This window comes from Manis pentadactyla, chromosome 7 (assembly GCF_030020395.1).
Source record: "Manis pentadactyla isolate mManPen7 chromosome 7, mManPen7.hap1, whole genome shotgun sequence".
Lineage (NCBI taxonomy): Eukaryota > Metazoa > Chordata > Mammalia > Pholidota > Manidae > Manis > Manis pentadactyla.
Window position 1 is genome coordinate 98,270,872 of NC_080025.1, and position 25,029 is coordinate 98,295,900.

The 25,029-nt window shown below is 34.0% G+C and overlaps 1 protein-coding gene across 7 annotated transcripts in view; it reads left to right on the forward strand.

Annotated features, from left to right (window-relative positions):
* PALS2 (protein associated with LIN7 2, MAGUK p55 family member) overlaps positions 1 to 25,029 on the forward strand; it is a 165,756-nt gene that overhangs the window by 106,940 nt on the left and 33,787 nt on the right. For 6 of the 7 annotated variants that reach the window (XM_057504588.1, XM_057504589.1, XM_036877876.2 and 3 more), the window contains 5 exons: positions 11,940 to 11,981; positions 13,498 to 13,629; positions 15,488 to 15,587; positions 15,917 to 15,985; positions 17,541 to 17,702. In XM_057504588.1, the coding sequence (XP_057360571.1) occupies positions 11,940 to 11,981; positions 13,498 to 13,629; positions 15,488 to 15,587; positions 15,917 to 15,985; positions 17,541 to 17,702 (505 nt within the window). The remainder of the gene's footprint in view (positions 1 to 11,939; positions 11,982 to 13,497; positions 13,630 to 15,487; positions 15,588 to 15,916; positions 15,986 to 17,540; positions 17,703 to 25,029) is intronic. The other variant, XM_036877915.2, reaches the window with a different exon arrangement.

The window sequence follows — 25,029 nt, forward strand, 5'->3', positions numbered from 1 at the left end:
GTGAAGGCTTCCAATGGAAAGCTAAAACATACGCAAATTGAGATATTTTTTAAAGTGAAAAGGGAAACGATTATTTAATTATGCTGGAACAATAGGCATAAACAAGGACTGTCTTGGTCAATCTGTGGTCATAATACTAAGAGGTACTATGGGGAAGGAAGGGGCATTTAGCCTCCTAACTTGGGCTAAAAAGCTTCCATGTAGTCCCGTTGGGCCTGTCTCAACTCGTCCTCTGCATTGCTGTGAGAGTACATGGAAGCCAGGAGCGCTCCCTACCAGGGTGGTGGTTTTCACAGCATGGTCAACAGCTTCTTTTTATCAAAAGTCACTTGAGGTGCTTAGTGAAAATCCAAGATGAGATCTAAGGATCTCTTATTTTTAACTGTCAAGACCAAGGTAAGTTAGACATTGTAGCTAATTCTAAAGTTCTTCAACTTACATGTAGGTTTGGTCCCAAAGGCTGCTCATAATTCCATTTATTCATTCAGGCCAAACTGATGGAATTCTCTTTTAGTCATCTTTGAGGCCAACTGACCTGGGTGTAAAAAATATTTTAAGAAATAAAATTTTAGTGCTATTTCACTCAAGGATATGCATGTAAAAATTCTCAACAAAATATTAGCATATGAAATTTAATTAGAAAATCCATATGGGTAACTAAGCACATTAACTGATTAAAAGAGATAAACCTCAATAGAGGATTTGATAAAATTCGATAACCATGATTTTTTTAAAAGAGTTTAGTAAATTAGGAACAGGAGGAATCCCATTAATCTTGTTTTTTATGAACACTAGAATAAATATTACTTTGAATCACTGAACGTTGGAGGCATTCTCTTTAATGTTAGGCACTAGAATCCCAGCTGGCCTGTCTAAGACCACTTGAGCACCTCTCCAGGTCCCCCACAAAGCCTCATTTCCACTCTACTAAGATGATGAAAGAACCTGTCACAAACTAAGACAATTTGACAAACTTCAGGCATAATTGTGCATAGGTAAAAAGAAACTGCCCTGAGACATATAGAGTAACAGATTATGTAACAAATACATGTTATAGCAAGATGATAAAAATCTTCAGTTCTCCATTAAGAAACTAGGAGTAAACAACATCTCTGATACTGAAGTAGTAAATATATTATTTGCAAATCAGGGAATAGCGATCCACTTTAGCAAGCCTAATGCTCCACATCTCTGGCAGCAAGTACTTCACCATTACCAGCCATGTTGAGACAAAGAAATACCACCTGGCATCTTACACCAGCTTGGTATCTATAAGCTGAAGACACGGCAGAAGCTGCATGGGAAAGCACCACTTGCTTTTGGGAAGGAGAGTGATCTTGTTCAGAATTTCGATGTAGCTTCCAATAATTAGGAAAATGGAATTGATTAAACTTCTAAAAGGAATAATTTTGACTGCTTTAAAAAATTTTAGCTAGGATGTAATGAAAAGTAAACTACAATTATTATAAATTCCTAGGCCATTGGACATTGCTTTTTAAATTATTGCTATTACACAATTATTTCTTTGAAATTAATTACGCCAAACAAGTCAGAATATAAAGTTCAAAAAAATATTAATAAAATCTGCCTAGTGACAAAAAGTTAAGAACTAAAGAGGAAGAGTGTTCATTAGCAACACTTCTATTCAGTATTTTATTGAAAGTTCCATAAGCACAAAAAGGCAAAAATAAATTATAGAAGCAAAATGTTTGGAAAGGAGAAAAGAAAACTTATTATTTTCAAATAATATTTTTTGCATAGACACCCCCCAAAACTATAAAGTATTCAAAATAATAGAGTTTAGCAAGGTATTTGAAAATAAGATTAATATACAAAAGCCAGTTGCATTTCTGTATGTCATCAGCAAACTCTAGAAATGTAGTAGGATGACATTTAAAGTAGAGTCAGAGAATGTCACATTATGTCTAGGAATAAATCTAAAAAAAAATTCAAAGCTTCAAGGAGTCGGATTAAAGATACCATGAGAGTTGAGACAGTGAAAAAAACCGCTAGGTTGTGTTTGTAATAGTGCAGTAAGTGAGTTAAATTAGATTGTTAGATAGTAAGGGAATTACCCTTCAACCTTTGGTAACCATGAATCTAAAGCCTGCATTGGCAATGAGTGCATACCTATCGATAATCACCCTAAATGGAAATGGTCTGAATGTACCAATCAAAAGACAGAGTCACTGAATGGATAAAAAAACAAGACCCACAAGAGACTCACTTCAAACCCAAAGACATACACAGACTAAAAATGAAGGGATGGAAAAAGATATTTCATGCAACTAATACGGAGAAAAAAGCAAGAGTTGCAGTACTTGTATCAGACAAAGTAGACTTCAAAACAAAGAAAGTAACGAGACAAAGAAGCACATTACATAATGATAAAGGGCTCAGTCCAACAAGAGGATATAACCATTATAAATATCTATGCACCCAACACAGGATCACCTACATATGTGAAACAAATACTAACAGAATTAAAGTGGGAAATAGAATGCAATGCATTCATTTTAGGAGACTTCAACACACCACTCACTCCAAAGGACAGATCAAGGAGACAGAGGCACTAAACAACATATTAGAACAGATGGACCTAACGGACATCTACAGAACACTCCATCCAAAAGCAACAGGATACACATTCTTCTCAAGAGCACATGGAACATTTTCAAGAACAGATCATATGCTAGGAAACAAAAAGAGATTCAGTAAATTCAAAAATATTGAAATTGTACCAACCAGCTTCTTAGACCACAAAAGGTATGAAACTAGAAATAAATTACACAAAGAAAATGAAAAATTCCCACAAACACATGGAGGTGTAATAACATGCTCCTAAATAATCAATGGATCAATGACCAAATAAATCTAGAAGAAATGGACAACTTTGTAAAAAAATACAACCTTCCAAGGCTCACCCAGAAAGAAAAAGAAAATCTGAGCAGACCAATTACCAGCAACAAAATTGAATTGGTAATCAAAAAACTACCTAAGAACAAAACACCTGGACCAGATAGTTTCACTGCTGAATTTTATCAAACATTTAGTGAAGATCTAATATCCATTCTCCTTAAAATTTTCCAAAAAGTAGAAGAGGAAGGAATACTCCCAAACTCATTCTATGAGTCCAGCATCACTCTAATATACCAAAACCAGGCAAAAACACCACAAAAAAGAAAATTACAGACCAATATCCCTGATGAACATAGATGCAGAAATACTAAACAAAATATTAGCTAACCAAATTCAAAAATACATAAAAAAGATCACCCATCATGATCAAGTAGGATTTATCCCAGGGATGCAAGGATGGTACAACATTTGAAAATCCATCAACATCATCCACCACATCAACAAAAAGACAGACAAAAACCACATGATCATCTTCATAGATGCCAGAAATGCATTCGACAAAATTCAACATCCATTCATGATAAAAATTCTCAACAAAATGGGTATAGAGGTCAAGTACCTCAGCATAATAAAGGTCATATATGACAAATACACAGCCAACATCATACTTAACAGTGAGAAGCTGAAAGCATTTCCTTTAAGATCAGGAACAACACAAGGATGCCCACTCTCCCACTTTTATTCAACATAGTTCTGGAGGTCCTAGCCACAGCACTCAGACAACACAAAGAAAGAAAAGGCATCCAGATTGGCAAGGAAAAAGTTAAACTGTTCTAATTAATATTGTCAAAATGTCCATCCTGCCTAATGCAATCCCTATCAAAATACCAACAGCATTCTTCAACTAGAGCAAATAGTTCTAAAATTCATATGGAACCACAAAAGACCCTGAATAGCCAAGCAATCCTGAGAAGGAAGAATAAAATGGGGGGGATTCCACCACTTGACTTCAAGCTCTACTACAAAGCCATGGTAATCAAGACAATTTGGTACTGGCACAAGAACAGAACCATAGACTAATGGAACACACTGAGAGCCCAGATATTAACCCAAGCATATATGATCAACTAATATACGATAAAGGAGCCATGGATATACAATGGGGAAATGACAGCCTCTTCAGCAACTGGTGTTGGCAAAACTGGACAGGTACATGCAAGAGAATGAAACTGGATAATTGTTTAACCCCATACACAAAAGTAAACTCAAAATGGATCAAAGACCTGAATGTAAGTCATGAAACCATAAAACTCTTAGAAGACAACATAGGCAAAAATCTCTTGAATATAAACATGAGCAACTTTTTCCTGAACACATTTCTTCGGGCAAGGGAAGCAAAATAAAAAATGAACAAATGGGACTACATCAAGCTAAAAAGCTTCTGTACAGTAAAGGACACCATCAGCAGAACAAAAAGGCATCCTATAGTATGGGAGAACATATTTTAAACAACATATCCAACAAGGGGTTGACATCCAAAATATATAAAGAACTCACACTCCTCAACACTCTAAAAGCAAAAAACCCTATTAAAAAATGGCAGAAGATGTGAACAGACAGTTCCCCAAAGAAGAAATTCAGATGGCCAACAGGCATGTGAAAAGATGCTCCACATTGCTAATTATCAGGGAAATACAAATTAAAACCACAATGAGATATCACCTCACACCAGTTAGGATGGCCAACATAGGAAAGACTAGGAACAACTAATGCTGGTGAGGATGTGGAGAAAGGGAAACCCTCCTACACTACTGGTAGAAATGTAAACTAGTTCAACCATTGTGGAAAGCAATATGGAGGTTCCTCAAAATACTAAAAACAGAAGTACTATTTGACCTAGGAGTTCCACTCTTAGGAATTTACCCAAAGAATATAATTTCTCAGATTCAAAAAGATATATGCACCCCTATCTTTATTGCAGCACTGTCTACAATAGCCAAGATATGGAAGCTACCTAAGTGTCCATCAGTAGATGAATGGATCAAGAAGAGGTGGTACATATACACAATGGAATATTACTATTCAGCCATAAGAAAGAAAAAAATCCTACCATTTGCAACAACATGGATGGAGCTAGAGGATATTATGCTCAGTGAAATACGTCAGGCATAGAAAGACAAATACAAAATGATTTCCCTCATTTATAGAGTATAACAATGAAGCAAAACTGAAGGAACAAAATAGCAGCAGACTCAGACTCCAAGAAGGAACTAGCCATTACCAAAGGGGAGGGGTCGGGGAGGGAGAAGGCGATTGTAGGGTATCATGATTGGTGCACATGGTGTGTGTGGGGTCACTGGAAAGACAGTGTAGCTCAGAGAAGACAAATAGGGACTCCATGGATCTTACTACACTGATAGACAGTGACTGCAAGGGGTTTGTAGTAGGGAACTCGATAATAAGGGTGAATGTGTAATAACCACAGTGTTTTTCTTGTGAAACATTCATTAGAGTGTATGTCAATGATACCTTAATAGTAAAAGGAAATTCAAGGCCTCTATGCAAAAAAAAAATTAAATAAACAGATATGTTAGGTTCATGGGCAGTAAAACAATATTTTGAAAATGTCAGTTTTCTTTTGACTTGTAGACTTAAAAGAGATTCCAATAAAAATTGTGATAGGGGTTTTCATAGTATTTGACAAGGTGAACAGCCAAGACACTTTGAGGTAGAAAAGCAGGAGTAGGTGTTTTATTTTTAATGTATAGGAATTAAAATGTTGGTGTGTTGGCATGGAAATAGAATGATCATGGAGTAGAGAGTTCAGAAAGAGACCTGCACCCAGAGATGACTTTGATAAGATGATGTCTCTTACAGTGAGAAAAGTAGATACTATTCAGTGAATTAAATGGGTCATTTATAGGGATAAATATATTAAATTGTGTTCCTGTTTCACTCTACATATACAAATCAAGTAAAAAAAGACACCTGGTCAGTGAACATATGAAGGAATATTAAAAATCACAGTGTGAGATGCCATTTTATAACACTCAGTTGGCAAAAATTGTACATATGAATCTATAGTATCTCTTCTACATGTTTGTGGCCTTATAAATTGCTATAAATGTAACTGCATTGGGGAATAAGGTTTGCATTATCAAAGTTGAATATTCACATATACTAAGACACAGTAATACCTGAGAGCATTTGTTATATATATATATGATGGAAACATGTCAACAAGCATGCAGATACCAAAGATTACATGCATATAGCAAAATACTATTTGCTTAAGTTTAAAATAAGTCAGTACATAGTTTTGCAGAATGTATATAGATGCAATACAACTATACAAAAAGGAAAATAAGGAATTTGTGAACTTAAGATTCAGGGTAAGGTTTACCTTGGCTCAGGAAGCCAGGTGATGGGATGGAATGGAATGGTACAGCAGGACACTTAAAGTTCTAGCCTCTGTTTTGGGTGGCAAGTTCATGGCTGTTTATTATATTATTAAAACTATTGAAATACACAATAAAAGCAGGCCTTTCGTGGACCAATTATTCAAGTATGATTTAAATAAGGAATTATTAGTGTAATTTTGAGCAACTTAGGTTAACAGATCTTTGTAATACATTTCTTTTTACTAACAGAAGCTTAAATTTGTGGGCCACAGATGAATATTTACCAAGTAGGAGAGTAATTGCCCCTCAAAACCTTTTTAACCAAACATATATTTTACTCTCCTTGCTGATCTCAAAGTGTGTGTGTATGTGTACACTTAAGTGAGTAGGCTGAGTTCATATTCTTTGAAAATCTTCAGAAAAATAACATCCTTCCTCACTCATCTGGTATTGTCGTGGAGAACTTCTTTGCAAGTATTACTGCTGTGTTCATCACCTTGTCACTCCTGATGTGCAAACTAAAATGGACCTGAAACAGTGGCTTGAGAATGGGGGTGTGTAAGCAACACTTGCACCATGTTCAGCCAACACAAATCACCAGCCACCTTCTGACTTCACATAAGGGTCATGGTAGAGCTGTTTCACCAGTCTTGTCATCCGTTTAACCTTTTTTCTCCCACTAATTGTTGTCTTTTGCATTGGCACAGCATATTCTTGTGCAATATTTTATTTTTCAGTAATTTTACTGTTTTTATCTTGTTAAAAATATATTTGAGTTAAACTTTATATAAATAGCATATATTTGAAGTATACAAATTGATAGATGTGTACACATATATGCATCTGTGAAACCATTAACACAATCAAGAATATCAGTCACCCCAGAAGTTTGCTTATACCTATTTGTACAATACCCTTGAACAACACCTGTTTGAACTGCATGGGTCCACTTATATGCAGATTTTTTTTCAATAACTATATTGGAAATTTTTTTGAAGATTTGAGACAATTTGAAAGAACATTTTCTTCTCTCTAGCTTACTTTATTATAAGAATACAATATATAATATATATATATATACAAAATGTGTGTTAATCTACTATGTTATTTTTAAAGCCTCTGGTTGACAGGCCATTAGTAGTCAAGCTTCAAGCTTTGGGGGAGTCGAAATTAGGCATGGGATTTTGACTGTGTGGGGTGTCAGCACTCCTAGCCCCCATGTTGTTCAGGGGTTAGCTATTACCCTTCTCTTCTGCTCCCTTTCCCCTCATCCCAAGCAAGTACTTCTCTGCTTTCTGTCACTATAGATTAGTTTGCATTTTCCATATATTTATATAAATGGAATCATGCATCATGAATCCTTTCTTTGCTTTTGCTTTGTTTTTGTTTTTTAGATCTGACTTTTTTCACTCAGCAAAATTATTTTGGGGTGTCTCCATCTTTTTATGTGATTCAGTAATTCCTTTTTATTAATAAGTAGTATTCCATTGCTCAACTATACCACAGCTCATTTATCCATTAACTGGCTGATGAACATTTTTGTTTTCAGTTTGGGGCTGTTACAAATAAAGATGCTAGAGACATTGACATATAAGTCTCATGGGTAAATACCTAGAAATTGAAGGATTAGGTCATATGACAGGTATATATATAGTGAACTATTAAAGAAATGCCAAAAGGGTTGTATCAGTTTGTTTCCACCAGTATTACATGAGAGTTCAGTTACTGCACATCTCGCTGACATTTGGCATGAACAGTCTCCATAATTTTAGCCATTCTAAAAGGTGTGTAGCAAGATCTCATTATAATTTTATTTTGCATTTCCCTAACAACTACAAGTGCTGAACATCTTTTAATGTGCTTATTTGCCACGCTTATGTGTGCTTTGGTGATGTGTCTTCTTCACATCTCTTACCTGTTTTTTTTTTTTTAGTTGTTTGTTTTCTTATTATTTAGTTTGAAGTGTCCTTTATGTATTCTGGAATATGAGTACTTTATCAGAATTACAATTTACAAAGATTTTCTCACAGTGAAAAAGCCTGTCTTCATTTTCTTAATAGTATAATACAAAGATCAAAAGTTCTTAATTCTGATGAAGTCCCATTTATCCATATCTTTCTTTTACAGATCATGCTTTCTTGTTTTGTGTAAAAAGTAAAAATCTTCGTATAACCCAAGGTCGTAAAGATTTTATCCTAAAAGTGTCATAGTTTATGCATTACATCTAGCTCTATGATCCATCTACTCTGAGTTTTTTTATGGGGTGTAGGATACAGATAAAAGGGAAGGGTTGTTTTTTTCCTTTGGTGACACCAGTTATACATGCCTTATGCTCCTTGATGTTGTCCCATAGCTCACTGAGACTGTTCATTTATTTCAGTAAATAAATTTTCTTCCTGCTTTTCATGTTGGATATTTATTGCTGTGTCTTCAGGTTTATTAATGTTGTCTTCTGCAATGTCTAGCCTGCTTTTAATCATATCTGGAATGCTTTTCATCTCAGATATTTTGGTTTTCATCTCTAGTAATTTGAATTGTCTTTTTTATATCTGCCATGTTTCTGCCTAACATGCCTAATCCCTCCTCCAGTTTCTTGAACATATGAATACAATATGTCAAGTTGAAAATAGCTATTCTAATGTCCATGTCTACTAATTCAATCATACTTGTCATTTCTAGATGACTCTTAATTTTACTGATTTTTCTCCACATTTTGGGTTATATATTCCTGCTTATATAAGCATTCCTGGTCATTTTTGATTGGCTGCCAAAAATTATGAATTTTACCTTGTTGAGTGGTAGATATTTTTGTATTCTTAGAAATATTCTTAAGCTTTGTTTTAGGATACTTAATTTACTTGGGAGCAGTTTGATCCTTTCAGATCTTTCTTAGCTTTGTTAGGTCAATGAGTAGGATTAAGTCTAGGGCACAACCCTTCTGAGTACTCAGTACCTCATGAATTAGGAAGTTTTTCATATATTCTGGTAAGAACAGAAACTATTCCTGACCCTATATGACTTGATATTTTTCCCTATAATTCTTAATCTTTACCTGACTTGTATTTCTCATATACATGCACTGATCAGTACTCAGCTGAAGACCTGAGGGAGTCCTCTGCAGTTCTCGAGCACTTTATCTGTGCAGCCCTTTCCTGAATCAGAAGAATCACTGATTACTCTGTTGTGTGCACTGTAGCCACCTTGATCTCTCTGGTCTCCCAGCTCATCTCCTCAACTTGGAGACTACCACCTACACTTTCCCTTCCTGAGTTACAACTTGGAAACATTCACTGTTCAGTTAGCTTGGGCAATTGTGTAGCTCATCTTGTTTATTTCCATTTTTTAGGGATCACCATCTTCTTTGTTGTTTTAAACCTTTCATATATTTTGTTCAATATTTTAGTTTCAGGTTGGAGGGTCCTTGTTGGTTCATCTTAGAAGTAGAAGTCATTTATCTTTACTTTTATTACCACATGAATATTATTTATTAATATTAACATTTATGATATAATACTTTTATATTTATATTTATTTATATTATAAATGATTTAATTTCTGAATAGGTGAATCATTCCAATTGTTCAAAATATAAGAAATAAATAGGTACTCAGTTGAAATTTCCTTCTCAATCCTCCTAATCCACTACCAACCTAATTATCAATCCCCCATAAGAAACCATGCTATTAGTTTTTATCAGAGTTTATTTATTCATATGCAAGTATATAAAAATTACACTTATTCCCCTCTACCTACTTTTTCATGAAAAGGTTACGTAGTATACCCCCTATTCTGAGCCTTGTTTTTTTTTTTACTTAACCATGTGTCTTGAGGATCTTATTGGTACATAGACTGCCTCTTTAAACACATCACCTCTCCACCTTTTACAGTACCTGCATAGTGTTGGATTACATAGATTTACCATATTTGTTTAACCAATTTCTTATTGTTAAGCAGTTAGATCACTTCCAATCTTTTGCCATTAGGAATAATTCATTCAGTCGTTAATAGTCTTGTACATAAATTATTTTGTATATGTCTGAGCAACATTGCTATTTGAATACATTCCCAGAAGTGGACTACTGGGTCAGAGGGCTTTGTGTTTGTGATTTTGGTAGCTATTGCCAAATTGTCTTCCAAAGGGATTGAACCAAATCTTCCACCAACCTGTTAGGAAATTGCCTGTTGGCCCATAGTCCAGTCAAGAGAATATTTGAATTTTGGCTAATCCAAGAGGAAGAAAATATTATTGTGATAGCTTTAATTTGTACTTCTTACTCTAAATGAGTTTTGGTATCTCCTCCTATGTTTAAAAGCCATTTTGTACCTCCTTTCCCTGTTCCATCTAATTTAGATTATTGGTCATTCAGTTCTTTGTTTTAGTGATAAGAGTATGAGATTAAAATATTTTGATTGGTTGTGTTTAGTCATTTTTTTAATAAATGAACATCTACATCCATTTCTATTGGCAAGACACTTTAAAATGCATTTAATAAAACATAATTGTTAAGTCTAGTCAAATCTGTAATGATTTTAAGATTATAAAATGCTTAGATCAAAGGTTAGGCTAATTGATTTTTCAGACAGATTTTCAAAGTTCAAAGTAAAACCAAGTTAATCTGAGTTTTTGAGCATGACTATAATGCTCCAAATCTTTTTTGATAAGTGAAAAAATAACAATGGTTTCTTCTAGTACCAGAGACAGATTCTTGGTCTCGTCACAAAAAAGAATTCAAGCTTTAGGAGTTTGTTGGGAAATAAGTTTAAAGAGAAGTGAAAGTACACACTCAAGGGTTGAGTACTCCCCTAGCTTACAATAGGGAGCTTTTTTATGTAAAGGAAGATGAGTATTTACTAAGTGGGACTAGGTTTCAGAGGGAATGGTGTTTTCTGACAGTTTGGGCTTATTCCACCCTCATGCCAGGTTAGGGAGTTTTTTACTGTATTTCATTCTCACTGGAACTGTCATGGCAATTGTCCCCCATGAGGTGGGTCAAAACCACAGTGCTAATGTCAAGGCGATGGGATATAATGTATTTTGGGGTGAATTTTGTGTCAACTTCTCCTCCATATTGGAACCAGCTGGTTTTGGCCGGTTGCTGTTCCCACTCCACACTTCTAAAGACAGCTTACATGGAATGTGTAGAATGTAAACTAGCTGACCAAAGTCCCTACTCCCATCCCTGCTCATATCTGGCTGTCTACTCTAACATTTCTAGAAGAAATCTACATTTGAGAGATGTGGTTTGTTCCACAATAATGACATTTCCAGAACAATTTAATGGAAGTAGGGAATAGAGAAGTGAGTATTTGAAATTTGGACTATCTCAGTAAATCTGAGTTTTAAGGTTAGAAAATAGAGTCTATCCCACAGATAAGAATGATAAACACACTCATGCTTAAATGGCAGGATGCTCTTTACTCTTCATTCAGTGCAAATTTTTTGAGAAGGAGTACCTAAGTATTTTTAAAACTTTATATACCATCCTGTTTCTCAGTCTCATCTCAAACACTTCTTTTTGCTTCTTCATTTATAATTTCAGGTATTATGAACAATTAATTAGGGGAGTCGTTGCTTTACCAAATGGGTGAAGTAATAAAATGGGCTAGTAGTTTGTTTATATTTTGTTAATTATCAGTTAAAGTCTGGCTTTATTTATGCAGTGAAAAATATATTTTTAGAGTTGCATCAATATGGAGAGGCATCCAGCACACGTCTGTCAGGTATGGTGTCATTCCAGGACATTCTCTGGTACCGTTTTTATCTTATCAGCCAACTAAATTTACCTTAATTAAACTAAATCATTTGGGATTTCTTTCCATTGCCAAAACATTGAACTGCATGCCATTATCAAGTTAGTCAGTTGTCACATGTTAGCAATCTTAATATTGTTCGTGTGCTTTTGCTTTTTAGATATTTCTAAATTGTATGTCAGGAAAAAAATTATTGGCTTACTTATTTTAGAAAGCATTAATATTGAGCTCTTCCAAGCTATTGTAATGTTCTGAATGCTTTCTATCAAAATCATCTAACTGTAAATAACTAAAATTTTGTCACATTACCAAATTTAGTTGTTTTAAATTATTTTAGTATGCATCCATCACATTATATTTTACCACACTAATAATATAATGTATGTACTTGCATTATTTGAATATCGTGTTTGATTATATTTATGGAAGTATGATAAACAAATAAAAAATAGCATTGTTTTGACTAATTATGTGCTTTCCTGCTTGCTAAAGTTTACCTGTTAATTAATGCTAATTACTTAGAAGATAAAATCAGAATTTCTATAAATATGTGTGAAAAAAGTTTTAAGAGAATAATCAGTTTGAACTCACCATCAAATACTGAAAATGCTTTGAGTTCAAATTAAAGTGAATAAGCAAAATATCTCATATATTGGCAATCATAACTAACAGTGGTGGTAACTAACATACTTCTACTAATATAACAGAGTCTTAAAAAATTTGTATAGTTAAAATGAATTTAAATTTGAAAATAACTTCAAGGCTTTTTCAGTATTTGTCTTACAGTTAACTTAATGCTGATTATTTAAATTGGAGCAAGATGATTCCAAAACAGTGTTTTTTCCACACTAGCTTTGGCCAGTGATTAAATCTATGTGGTTAAAAAAAATATATCTATATATATCTATATCTATATATATATAGATATATATATATAGATATAGATATATATACACACACTAGTTATGAAAGTTGAGTTTTTAATTTTTGGTAAGGTTACTAAATATATTTTAGTCTGACTTCAACATGAACTCTTACTATTTAATTTAGTTTCAGGACCCCTTAAAAAGTCAGTCCTAGTATATCTGAAATATATGCCTTAAAATCAACTGCATATATTGTTTCAGTATGTAAATTAAAAAGCAGTATTTACTCACAGAAATGATGCAGTGTTGTTTGGAAAATCATGTGAAAAGATTGGGGAATAGTGTAAGAATGGTGGAATAAAATGATTGTCAAACTTTTCATTTAAGATTAGAAGTTAAAATAGTAAAATTTTAATGTAGTAAGTACTAATGTAGTATTATTTTTCTGATACCAAATTAATGTTTTAATAATTTGATTTTTATTTGAGAAATATAAGTTCCTTAGCTGAAGTACTAAATACATTGTCAATTATAATTAAAACACAGTGGTTTGAAAGATTTCAAAAATCCAGTGACAGATGATACATCTATACTGTTTTTAATTGTTCTGTGTGTTTTAGGTATTTGTGAAATGTCATTTTGATTATAATCCATACAATGATAACCTGATACCCTGCAAAGAAGCAGGATTGAAGTTTTCAAAAGGAGAAATTCTTCAGATTGTAAACAGAGAAGATCCAAACTGGTGGCAGGTTAGTATGCTCCCAAAATTTTCTCAACTGCTTTTTTATCTTAGATCTGGCCAATATCTGAATATTCAGGAAGAAGGTATTAGCATTTGTCCCAATGATTTTTCCTGCATGAACAGCTCCTGCTTCATGGCTGCTAATTTTGTGGACGGAAGACCAAATTGAGAGGGAATTTGTGAGTAGCTGTTAATAAATGCAGAATTAACTAGCCTGTGGTGCTGTCCCATTGGTTTAGGGATTAGAACAATTGGTTCTTCCACATGAATGATTGCAGTAAAGTATGGTTTTGGGCAAGTACAACTCACTTGGGGTATCTCTTTTCAGTGTTCAATTTCTGTTGGTTTTGTTTAACTAGGGGTCTGTTACTATCAGTATAGTAGTCTTTCTCTTGTCTCCTCTCCTTCTGTATACATTCATAGTAAATAAAATATCATTTCTTGAGCTCTTAAACTATTTGCCTACCTCTTCTCAGTTATTGAGAAATGAAGGTTTGCTTTATGATTAGTGGTATATGGTCATGGATTGAAATCTGTGTATTTGAAAGGGATGTGTGTTATCACTGTATTCCCCAGCCTCTCGCCCTATTTTCCATATCTGTGTGGTCATGTTCCTTTTCCTTTCCCCTAATATACCTTTCAGAAATTTCTAGCAGCAGTAATCCATCTGTTTTTGTCATCGTATACCTCAGCTAACAACCCTAGTATTCAGAACTGGAGAAACTGACAAATCAAAAAATCTAAAATCTCTTAAACTGTCAGAGCAAATGAGAAAGAGTAAGGTGTGAGAGAAAAGGACCCAGGACCTAGCATTAAACTCTGAATTAAAACGAGATGTTAGTAATTCACATTAGCCCTGATAAGTTATATTGACTTCTAAGAGGGAATGAATTATAAAAATGAGAATACCCTTACCAATGTGTCCTTAAATTTAAGACATTATTATGTACAAGTACACTAAGTGGTGAGAGAACTAAGAAATGAGTAAACAGAAACCATAACATCTAAGACATTTCTGCAGAATTTCTTAGAACTCTCATCTAAAAAGTAATCTGCTTCTTTTGGTTGCTCCCTTTATTGAACTTTTCCATTTTCTCTTTTTCCCTGCTCTATGAATTCCATTCTTGATTTTCCCTTCTCATCCTGTCACCATTATCTCAGTCTTTCTGCATTTTGTGGTCTGTTACTTTAATTCTATTTTTCAGGATTTTAATTGCTAAAAATGATAACAGGTTTTCTGTGCCAACTGTAAGGATCAAGTCATTAACTTTAACTGCCACTAGCAGCCAGTTCTCCAGCCACTGTTTTAAAATGGCACTTCTTCAGGTTTTGTTTTAAAATGCTTCTTAACAGCAAGTAAAGTTTTACCCATTTTAAACTTACTACCGCTTTTGATACCAAGATTCCTGGTTGCATGAATGAAACTCTCTATTCTTTTTCCAATACTTTCTTTTTGGTTGTTGATTTGGCTTCAGCAAATAACCGGCACAGTAGGATTAAAATTGATAGTAAATACCTTATTAATGGTGTCACATAACAACCTATTAACACATAGAGTAACATTTACTCCTTTCCATTCTTTGATTAACTTAGTATCATAAATAAAAGGGTTTAGTAAAGAGCCTGTATACCTTTGTATTTTGGTTCTGAAATTGCATACCAATAGCAGATTGATTTAGCTGCCAGATGGTTCCCAGTGCTAACATGTTGTGAGTCTTAACTGACAATGTCATGGATTTAAATCTCAGGGTCAGTTTTTAGGAGCAAATGTGGTCATTTTTTATTGAGTACTGCTTGTCCTTTTTATTAGAATATGGTCTCAAATTTTGGTCACTGAGATATACAATTCATTAATTTGATTCTAGGCTAGCCATGTAAAAGAGGGAGGAAGCGCTGGTCTCATTCCAAGCCAGTTCCTGGAAGAGAAGAGAAAGGCATTTGTTAGAAGAGACTGGGACAATTCAGGTGATGAGCTCCACACAATATGTAACAAGTAGTCCTTTGTGGCCATCTTTCTTTGCCTCTTTTATCTAAATTAGCAAATGAATTTATTAAAATGCATCTAGAATTAATCCCTCCTATCTGCTTTATTGTATCTTTCTCAAAAGTAAACTTTTTGATCCCTTTCTGCCATCTGCTGGTATAGTATCAAAATACAGCGGCTCAATTCGCCCCTGCCCCCTTCTGCTTTGTAGGACACAACACTGGGAAAGTAATTCTCCCACCCCTATAGAATACCGTAGGGCAGTTTTAACTTATACTGTTTAAGTTATATTTGTCTTATCATCCTTCAGGACCTTTTTGTGGAACCATAAGTAGCAAAAAAAAGAAAAAGATGATGTATCTCACAACCAGAAATGCAGGTATATTTTAAATATTTTTTGAGAAGTCCAAGTGAAGTAGCTTTATATTGTTGATCAATGGGGCATAAACTTTAAATATATAATTTGAATGAATGTAATTCAGATTAGTACCCATCTTCAAGGGGCTGGTATATGAACACATGGTATAATATAATATAAAGACATTATTTAAATCCTAATATTTATTTTATATACTTATACTATCACCAAAGTGCTTTATGAATATAATTGTTTACAATAAAATGAATTGGTTAGGATTTATGCTTGCATTAGTGAAGGAACAATGTTATCACTGAAACTGTTCAGAGAATTTTTTATAGTAATTTGTGTCATTTCTAAAGAGCAAAATGCCTTTATGAAGATATTAGAAGAGGTATGATGAAGGACAGCTATATTTGGCCTAGCGTCATTTATGATACTTTTGAAAAAATAGTATGGACCAAACAAATCTTAGTCTGATCTAGTAGGATTTTTTCTTAAATCTTTTAGACTTAAAGAAAGATAAATATAACAACTACCATAGTTATCCTGGTCAGTTATAGCGACTGATAGGAATAAAATGCAGTTGTTTGAATCAGAAGACTCTGGAGGCTCATGGAAAGGAATTGACAATTTTAAAGTATTTTCTTGACTTTAGAGCTGGTATACTATATTTATAATAAACTAAATAGCACTATAAAGGAAATAAGGAAATAATACAATAACAATAAAGGGATTATAGACTCTCCCTTAATATTGGTTTAGCCTATTGTAGAAAAATTGTGTTGAGAGTTGCTATAAGGATAAAAACCTAAGTAAGAAATGTTATTACCCTAGGCTGAAAATTATAACCATAACAATAGCTAATATAGTATTTCATATCCAGCTTGGCCTTTTTCTTTCATTAAATATATTTCTTTAAAACTTTCTTACAAAATAAGAAAATTTGTGATTTTTCCCATTGCCTAAGATTTTAGTTTCAGAATGTGTTTCTACTGAAAGTAGTTTGGATCCAATATTTTATTTTATACATGTATAAATATCTGTATACTTTCTCGTATGCATTTTATTAATCAAACTGGTAATTTGCAGTCACCACATAGTATTTATTCACCTATATTATTGGAAGGACATACTCATTCCATGAAACTTACTTAAGCAGCCTCAGTAGGTATACTGCTCTCTTCCATATTTGATTGATAGTTTTTAGCTGAATAAACTATATAAATTAATTTGCAGTTTGGTTACTTATATTAAAGGAATTATTTCTACTGATGAATTGATAAGAAAGAGGTTTAAATGGTTAGGTTAGCTGACAGAGATAAAGCACAGATATTTTTCTAGCTTGGTTAGACAAATTTTTAAGGGCAAATTAATGGAAGCAGATGTTTAAATCAAGATATAAAATAATTTGTATTTTACCAAATTTATAAAAACATCTGTACTAAGTGGGTACAATTCAAGTGATATTTAGCTATGAAGACAGCTAAGCCATTACTGAGCAGAATAACAGAGGTTTTTCATCCTTATAAAAGATACTGAATATGATGTTTTCCCATTTCCTTTTTACATTTAGAATTTGATCGTCATGAAATCCAGATATATGAGGAAGTAGCTAAAATGCCTCCCTTCCAGAGAAAGACATTAGTATTGATAGGAGCTCAAGGTGTGGGACGGAGAAGCTTGAAAAACAGGTTCATTGTATTGAATCCCACTAGATTTGGAACTACAGTGCCATGTAAGTTTTCTGTTTTCTTTGCTATTTAGTTGTCAGTAAAGAGTAAGGGGAGGAAAGATTATTATTATCTTTATTCCCCAAAAATTTTTTATTAATGCCAGTGGAAACAAAGAAGTTGAAGATACTGAAACACTTAGTGAGCTTACAGCTATATTGAAATGGTGCTGTAGCCCTGTAGGCTTGTTACCTGGTGGGGTCACTTCTCCAGACTCTTCAGTCCAGAAATGTTAGTTAAATGCAAGTATTAAGAGTTGTAGCAAAAATAAGCATTAACTTAGTATTTTCTTGTATAACTGTTGTCTACCTGAAAAGTTGCATTTTCACACATTTTAGCATAAAAAGAAAGGGGAAACCTGCTGGATCCTCAGATACTTTAAGCATGGCAATCCCTTTGTGAATTCATGTGACCCAGCTTATAGCTCTCAGTCCTGCAAGGTTATAAACCTGATTTTTGAAAGCACATCAAGAGTGATTCATCTTCCAGAGCAGGTGGTGTTAATTAAAGTCAGAAAGATTGATAGATGAAATAAAAATAATACTGTTGGGAAGTATAACCATTAAGTGAGCGAAACACTCACTTTATGATCTCTGCAGTCTTCCCCTCTTTGCATATTTGCATGGAAAGTTACATAATGATGGCAGAATTATGCTTGATGAGAATGGCATTAGATGAAGGAGTTAGATGATATCACTGACTTATTATAAGGACTAATATTATATATATTTGTCTTTATTTTGGAGATGAATGTATATTTACCTTTGAGAACTTATATGTCCTCTCACCTGAAAAATGCAGGAGATAAGCCAATATTGCTTCTATAACTCCCCGTCCTGTGCTTCTTTTGCTGCTCAAGCCCTCTTTTGATTATCATGGTGTTTTTTAAGGTATATTGGTGCCTTTAAGCTGTTCTGAATCAAATATTAGCCTAATGCCACTTCATCTCTTTTAGGTGAGTTTTAGAGTTTCTCTGCTTTCATCCAGTGTGTTTTGAGGTTTAATTCTCAGTGAGTAATCTTAGGGTTGGGGTTGATTGGAGCAGTAATCTGTTGCCCCATATGCTATTTGTAATCCCCTCAGAGTGAGACTTTGGATTCCCTTGTAGGCACTATAAATGACTAAAATCAGATAAATCCTAGTTAACTAGTTAACAAAATAAAAACTTCACTGTGATCAAAGTATTTTAAAGTATTTTAATTTTCATTTTTGTTGAATTAACACATGTGCAGTATTTTAATCAAGTAATTCTTAAAGATACAGAATATCTTTAAGAATAAAAATAAATCCCCAGTCTTCCTCTGCCTCACCCTCTCGCCTACTTACCAGAAACAGCTGCCTTTCATTCTTCTTGCTTATGCTTTTTTGGTAGCCCTCCATATTTCTTAATGTCTTCATTCTACTGTTTCTTGCTTTATCCAGTGTAGACCCTCTCTCTTGACTTCGTGACAATTCTCCCAATATGGAGATAGTTCTAGTTTCAGTTAATTCAGTTTTACTTCCTTGAAGAGCCTCTCCTCTCCCTGTCCCAGCAATTGCTAGAGTTCCTTTTTTCTTTCCCTCTTTCCCTCAATTTTAGGTGTGCATGTGGATAGTTTTGTTTTGAACCAAAAACTCACTTGTCTAATAAGTCATGTATTTTTTCTTGGAGACATCTGTCTCAGAACCGTCAATGCTTCATTGAGGACTTCATGCTTTCCATTCTAGCTGCCCTGCTAATGCAGGTGATTCCCTTTGTTGCTGTGCTGGGTTGAATCTGTTGTTCCTGGATCCCATTCCTTTCCTTCCTTGGTTTATTGCCTTGTTTTGCTGGGGCACAATGTCTTGTAACTTGGCAATAAATGGTATATTAGATGTATTTTCTGCATCTTTGTTTTTGAAGATGTATGTTTTCTGTCCATTATTTGATTATTTAGCTGAGAAGAGAAATTCTAGATTGTAAAACTCAAAAGATGTTACTCTTGAATCCAGTTCTATTAGGAGGCTAAAGCTGTTCCAATCCTTGTCTTTCAGATATGATGCAGTTTTTCTTTTACAGATATCCAGTGTCTTTGGTTTGTTTCATTTTGTTTTTCAGGATATTGAAATTTAATGACCAGGTACCTTTGTCATATTTTTTAAGTTCATTGTGCTGATGATTAGTGGGCTCTTCAGAGTTCATGTCCTTCCATTCTGGGGAATTATTTTTCTTGGATGATTTCTCCATTTTCTCTTTTTACTTCTAGGATTGCTGTTAGCTGAATGTTGAACATCCTGGATTCATCTTTTTACTGTCTTACCTTTTCTTTTCAGTCATATTGTCTGTCCCTGTATCTTTTTATTCTCCTTAAAAGATTACCTGGAGTTCTTGATCTTCTGTCCTATCAATGTTTTATCACAAGTAATGACAGGTTTCATTGTAGGATTGTTTTCTGCTTCCTGGTTGTTATTTTTTCCACAGCATTGTCTGTTTGTGGGAGCTCTCTTCTGTATCTCTAAGAATATTAAATGGTGTAATCCTTAATGTTTTTTTTTTTTTTAGTCTGGAGGCTAAATTATCTTTGTTTTCCCCTGGGGTACCTTTCCTGTTTATAGTATTTCTGTGTGTTTTCTTTGCTGGAGGTTTCTTCTCTTTGATTTATTGATCCTTGGTTTTACATCCATACTTAAAAGTAAGTGTTAAAACTGGTTGGAAGCTCTTTGTACTTGGGCAAGTTTTGGCAACTGGCTGAGCTTTATTCTATGAGATGAGCAAGATCCAACTGTTTTTTGGGGGGGCCCAAAATACTGGCAAAAGAAGTTTTTTTTTCTTTGGAGCTGTTAGATTTCTTCAGAGAAGAGTCTTGAGATATCCAGCTACTGAGAGTATTCTCTAATCCAGATAAAGGAGGGAAAAGACATGGATCAGCCTGCTACATATGTATACATATCCCCCTCCTCTGATTTTTTTAGCTTCTTGCTTCAGACCTAAGACTCTTCAAGGTTCTGTGGGATAAAGCAGTCCCACTCTTATCCATAACCCCCTCTCTATCACAGGGCTTGTTCTGCCCTGCAAAATCAGTGACCTGAAGTTAGTTTTAATTTGACACATTTTCTGGTATCATAGGATTTGCTTTTTTGTTTGTATTGGTTTCATTTAGTTTTAGGTTTTTTCACTTTGAAATTTTTCATCTTTTAAAGTTTTATTTCTCATGTATAACAAATCTGATTTAAGAAAAGCAGTAATAATAATAATATAATAACAAATCTGTATGTTCTCAGATACCAGAATTTCCAATCTCTCTGAAGCCTCATTTGAGCTTTGAGTTGCACAAACACTCCAAGGTATTAACTATATAGAACTTGTGTTAATCATTCATTCACCTTTCTTCTCCCTTTTACTGAATATCTTCATCTTTTTTTCTTTCTAAGATTATTGTTTTCTTTTTAAGTTTTGAGATAACTCGTATGCCATATAATTCACTCAAAGTGTACACTGTGATTTTTAATATGTTCACAAAGTTGCATAAGGATTACCATAATCAATTTGAAAACATTTTTGTCATACCAAAAAGAAACCCTGTACCCATTTCCCACCAATCTCCTTTCTCCTGGCAACCACTAATCTACTTTCTATCACAACAGACTTGCTTATCTGGACATTTCATAGAAATGTAATTGTACAATATTTGGTCTTCTCTGACAGGCTTCTTTACTTAACATAATGTTTTTAAGGTTCATCCATGTTGTAGCAGGTATCAATACTTACTTTCTTTTTATTGCTAAATAATATTCCATTTTACAGCTATACCACATTTTACTAACCAGTTCATCAGTCGATGGACATTTGGATTGCTCTATTTTTTCACTATTACGAATAATGCTGCTGTTAGCATTTATGTACAGGTTTTTGCATGGACCTATGTTTTATTTTGCTTCGGTATGTACCTAGGAATGGAATTGGTGGATCATATGGTGACTCTGTATTCAATCTTTTGAGAAACTGCCACTTTGTTATAGTGGCTATACCACTGTAAATTCCCAGCAGTGTTGTGACAGTTGCAGTTTCTCTGTATCCTCAGCAACTTTTGTCATATGACTTTTTGATTATAGTTACCCTAGTAGATATGTAATTATATCTCATTATGGTTCTTAATTTGCATTTTCCTAATGGCTAATGATGTTGGGCCACTTTTTATATACTTAATGGCCATTTGTTAATCTTTGGATTGACAAATCCCTTATCAGATATATGATTGCAAATATTTTCTCCCATTATGTGGGAATTTTTCATGCTCTTGATAGTGTCCTTTGCAAAAAAGGTTTTCACTTTGATAAAGTCCAATATGATACCTTTTTCTTTTATTGCTCATACTTTTTTGGTACCATATCTAAGAATGCTTGGTCCAAACCAAGATCATAAAGTTGTCCTCCTTTATACTTCCTTCTAAGAGTTTTATAGTATTAGCTCCTACACTTAGGTCTATTGTCAGTTTTTATTAATATTGCATAAAATGTGAGGAAAGAATTCAACTTCATCTTTTGCTTGCTGATATCCATTATCTCAACACAATATCTTTTAAGTGTATTCTTTCCTCCATTGAGTTGCCTTGCCACCCTTGTCGAAATCAATTGACTATAAATGTGAAGATTTATAGACTCTTAATTCTATTTCATTAACCTATATATCTATTCTTATGCCAGACACACATTGCCTTCATTTGTACTTTTGTAGTAAGTTGTAAAATCAGAAATTGTGAATCCTCCCAATTCGTTCTTTTTCAAGATTATTTTGGCTAGTCTGGGTCCCTAGCATTTCTCTATAAATTATAAGATAAACTTTCCATTTCTGCAGAAAGGCAGCAGGGATTTTGAAAGGGATAGTGTTGAATCTGTAGACCAGATTGGGTAGTTTACCATGTTAATACTATTAAGTCTTCCAATCTAAGACTATGGGTTATCTTTCCATTTATTTAAGTGTTCTTTAATTTCTTTCAATGACATTTGCAATTTTCATTGTGTAAGTCTTCTGCTACAGTAGAAGGAGGGAAATAATAAAGATTAGAGCAGAAATAAATAAAACCAAGAAGAATAAAACATTGGAAAGAATTAATGAAAGCAGGAGCTGGTTCTTCAAGAAAATAAACAAAATAGAAAAACCCCTAGCCAGACTTATAACGAAAAAAGAGTCTACACACATAAACAGAATCAAAACAAGAAAGGAAAAATCACTACAGACACCACAGAAATACAAAGAATTATTAGAGAATACTATGAAAAATTCCATGCTAACAAACTGGATAACCTAGAAGAAATGGACAACTTTCTAGAAAAATACAACCTGAAAGGCTGACTCAGAAAGAAACAGAAAATCTGAACACACCAATTACTAGCAACAAAATTGAATTGGTAATCAAAAAATTACCTGAGAACAAAACCCCTGGAGCAGATGGCTTCACTGCTGAATCTTATCAAACATTTAGTGGAGACCTAATACCCCATTCTTCTTTAAAGTTTTCCAAAAAGTAGAAGAGGAGGGAATACTTTCAAACTCATTCCATGAAGCCAACATCACCCTAATACCAAAACCAGGCAAGGAAAACACAAAAAAAGAAAATTACAGACCAATATCCCTGATGAACATAGATGCAAAAATACTAAACAAAATATTAGCAAACAGAATTCAAAAATACATCAAAAAGATCATCCATCATGATCAAGTAGGATTCATCCCAGGGATGCAAGGATAGTACAACATTAAAAATCCATCAACATCATCTACCACATCAACAAAAAGATGGACAAAAACCATATGATCATCTCCATAAATGCCAAAAAAGCATTTGACAAAATTCAACATCCATTCATGATAAAAACTCTCAACAAAATCGGTATAGAGGGCAAGTACCTCAACATAATAAAGGCAAAATATGAGAAACCCACAGCCAACATCATACTTAACAGGAAGAAGCTGAGAGCCTTTCCTTAAAGATCGGGAACAAGACAATGATGCCCACTCCACTTTAGTTCAACACAGTTCTGGAGGTCCTCGCCATGGCAATCAAGACAACACAAAGAAATAAAAGGCATTCAGATTGGCAAGGAAGAGGTTAAACTGCCACTGTTTGCAGATGATATGATATTGTACATAAAAAACCCTAAAGAATCCATTTCAAAACTACTAATTCTAATATCTGAATTCAGCAAAGTTGGGGGATACAAAATTAATACACAAAAATCTGTTGCATTCCTATACACTAATGATGAACTAACAGGAAGAAGAATCAGGAAAACAATTCCATTCACAATTACATCAAAAAATAAAATACCTGGAAATAAACCTAACCAAGGAAGTGAAAGACCTATACTCTGAAAACTACAAGACACTCATGAGAGAAATTAAAGAAGATACCAGTAAATGGAAATACATCCCATGCTCATGGATAGGAAGAATTAATATTATCAAAATGGCCATCCTGCCTAAAGCAATCTACAGATTCAATGCAATCCCTATCAAAATACCAACAGCATTCTTCAACGAACTAGAGAAAACCATTCTAAAATTCATATGGAACCACAAAAGACCTCGAATAGCCAAAGCAATCCTGAGAAGGAAGAATAAAGCTGGGGGGATTACGCTCCCCAACTTCAAGCTATACTACAAAGACACAGTAATCAAGACAATTTGGTACTGGCACAAGAACAGAACCATAGACCAATGGAACAGACTAGAGAGCCCAGATATAAACCCAAGCATATATGGTCAATTAATATATGATAAAGGAGCCATGGATATACAATGGGGAAATGACAGCCTCTTCAACAGCTGGTGTTGGCAAAACTGGACAGGGACATGCAAGAGAATGAAACTGGATAACTGTTTAACCCCAAACACAAAAGTAAACTTGAAATGACTCAAAGACCTGAATGTAAGTAATGAAACCATAAAACTCTTAGAAGACAACATAGGCAAAAATCTCTTGAATATAAACATGAGCAACTTTTTCCTGAAACGTGTCTCCTCAAGCAAGGGAAACAAAAGCAAAAATGAACACACGGGATTACATCAAACTAAAAATCTTCTGTACAGCAAAGGACACCATCAACAGAACAAAAAGGCATCCTACAGTATGGGAGGATATATTTGTAGATGACATATCCAACAAGGAGTTAACATCCAAATATATAAAGAACTTGCATGCCTCAACAACCAAAAAGCAAATCATCTGATTAAAAAATGGAAAGAGGATATGAATAGACAATTCTCCGAAGAAGAAATTCAGATGGCTGACAGGCATGTGTAAAGATGCTCCACATCATTGATTACCAGGGAAATGCAAATAAAAACCACAATGAGATATCACCTCACCCCAG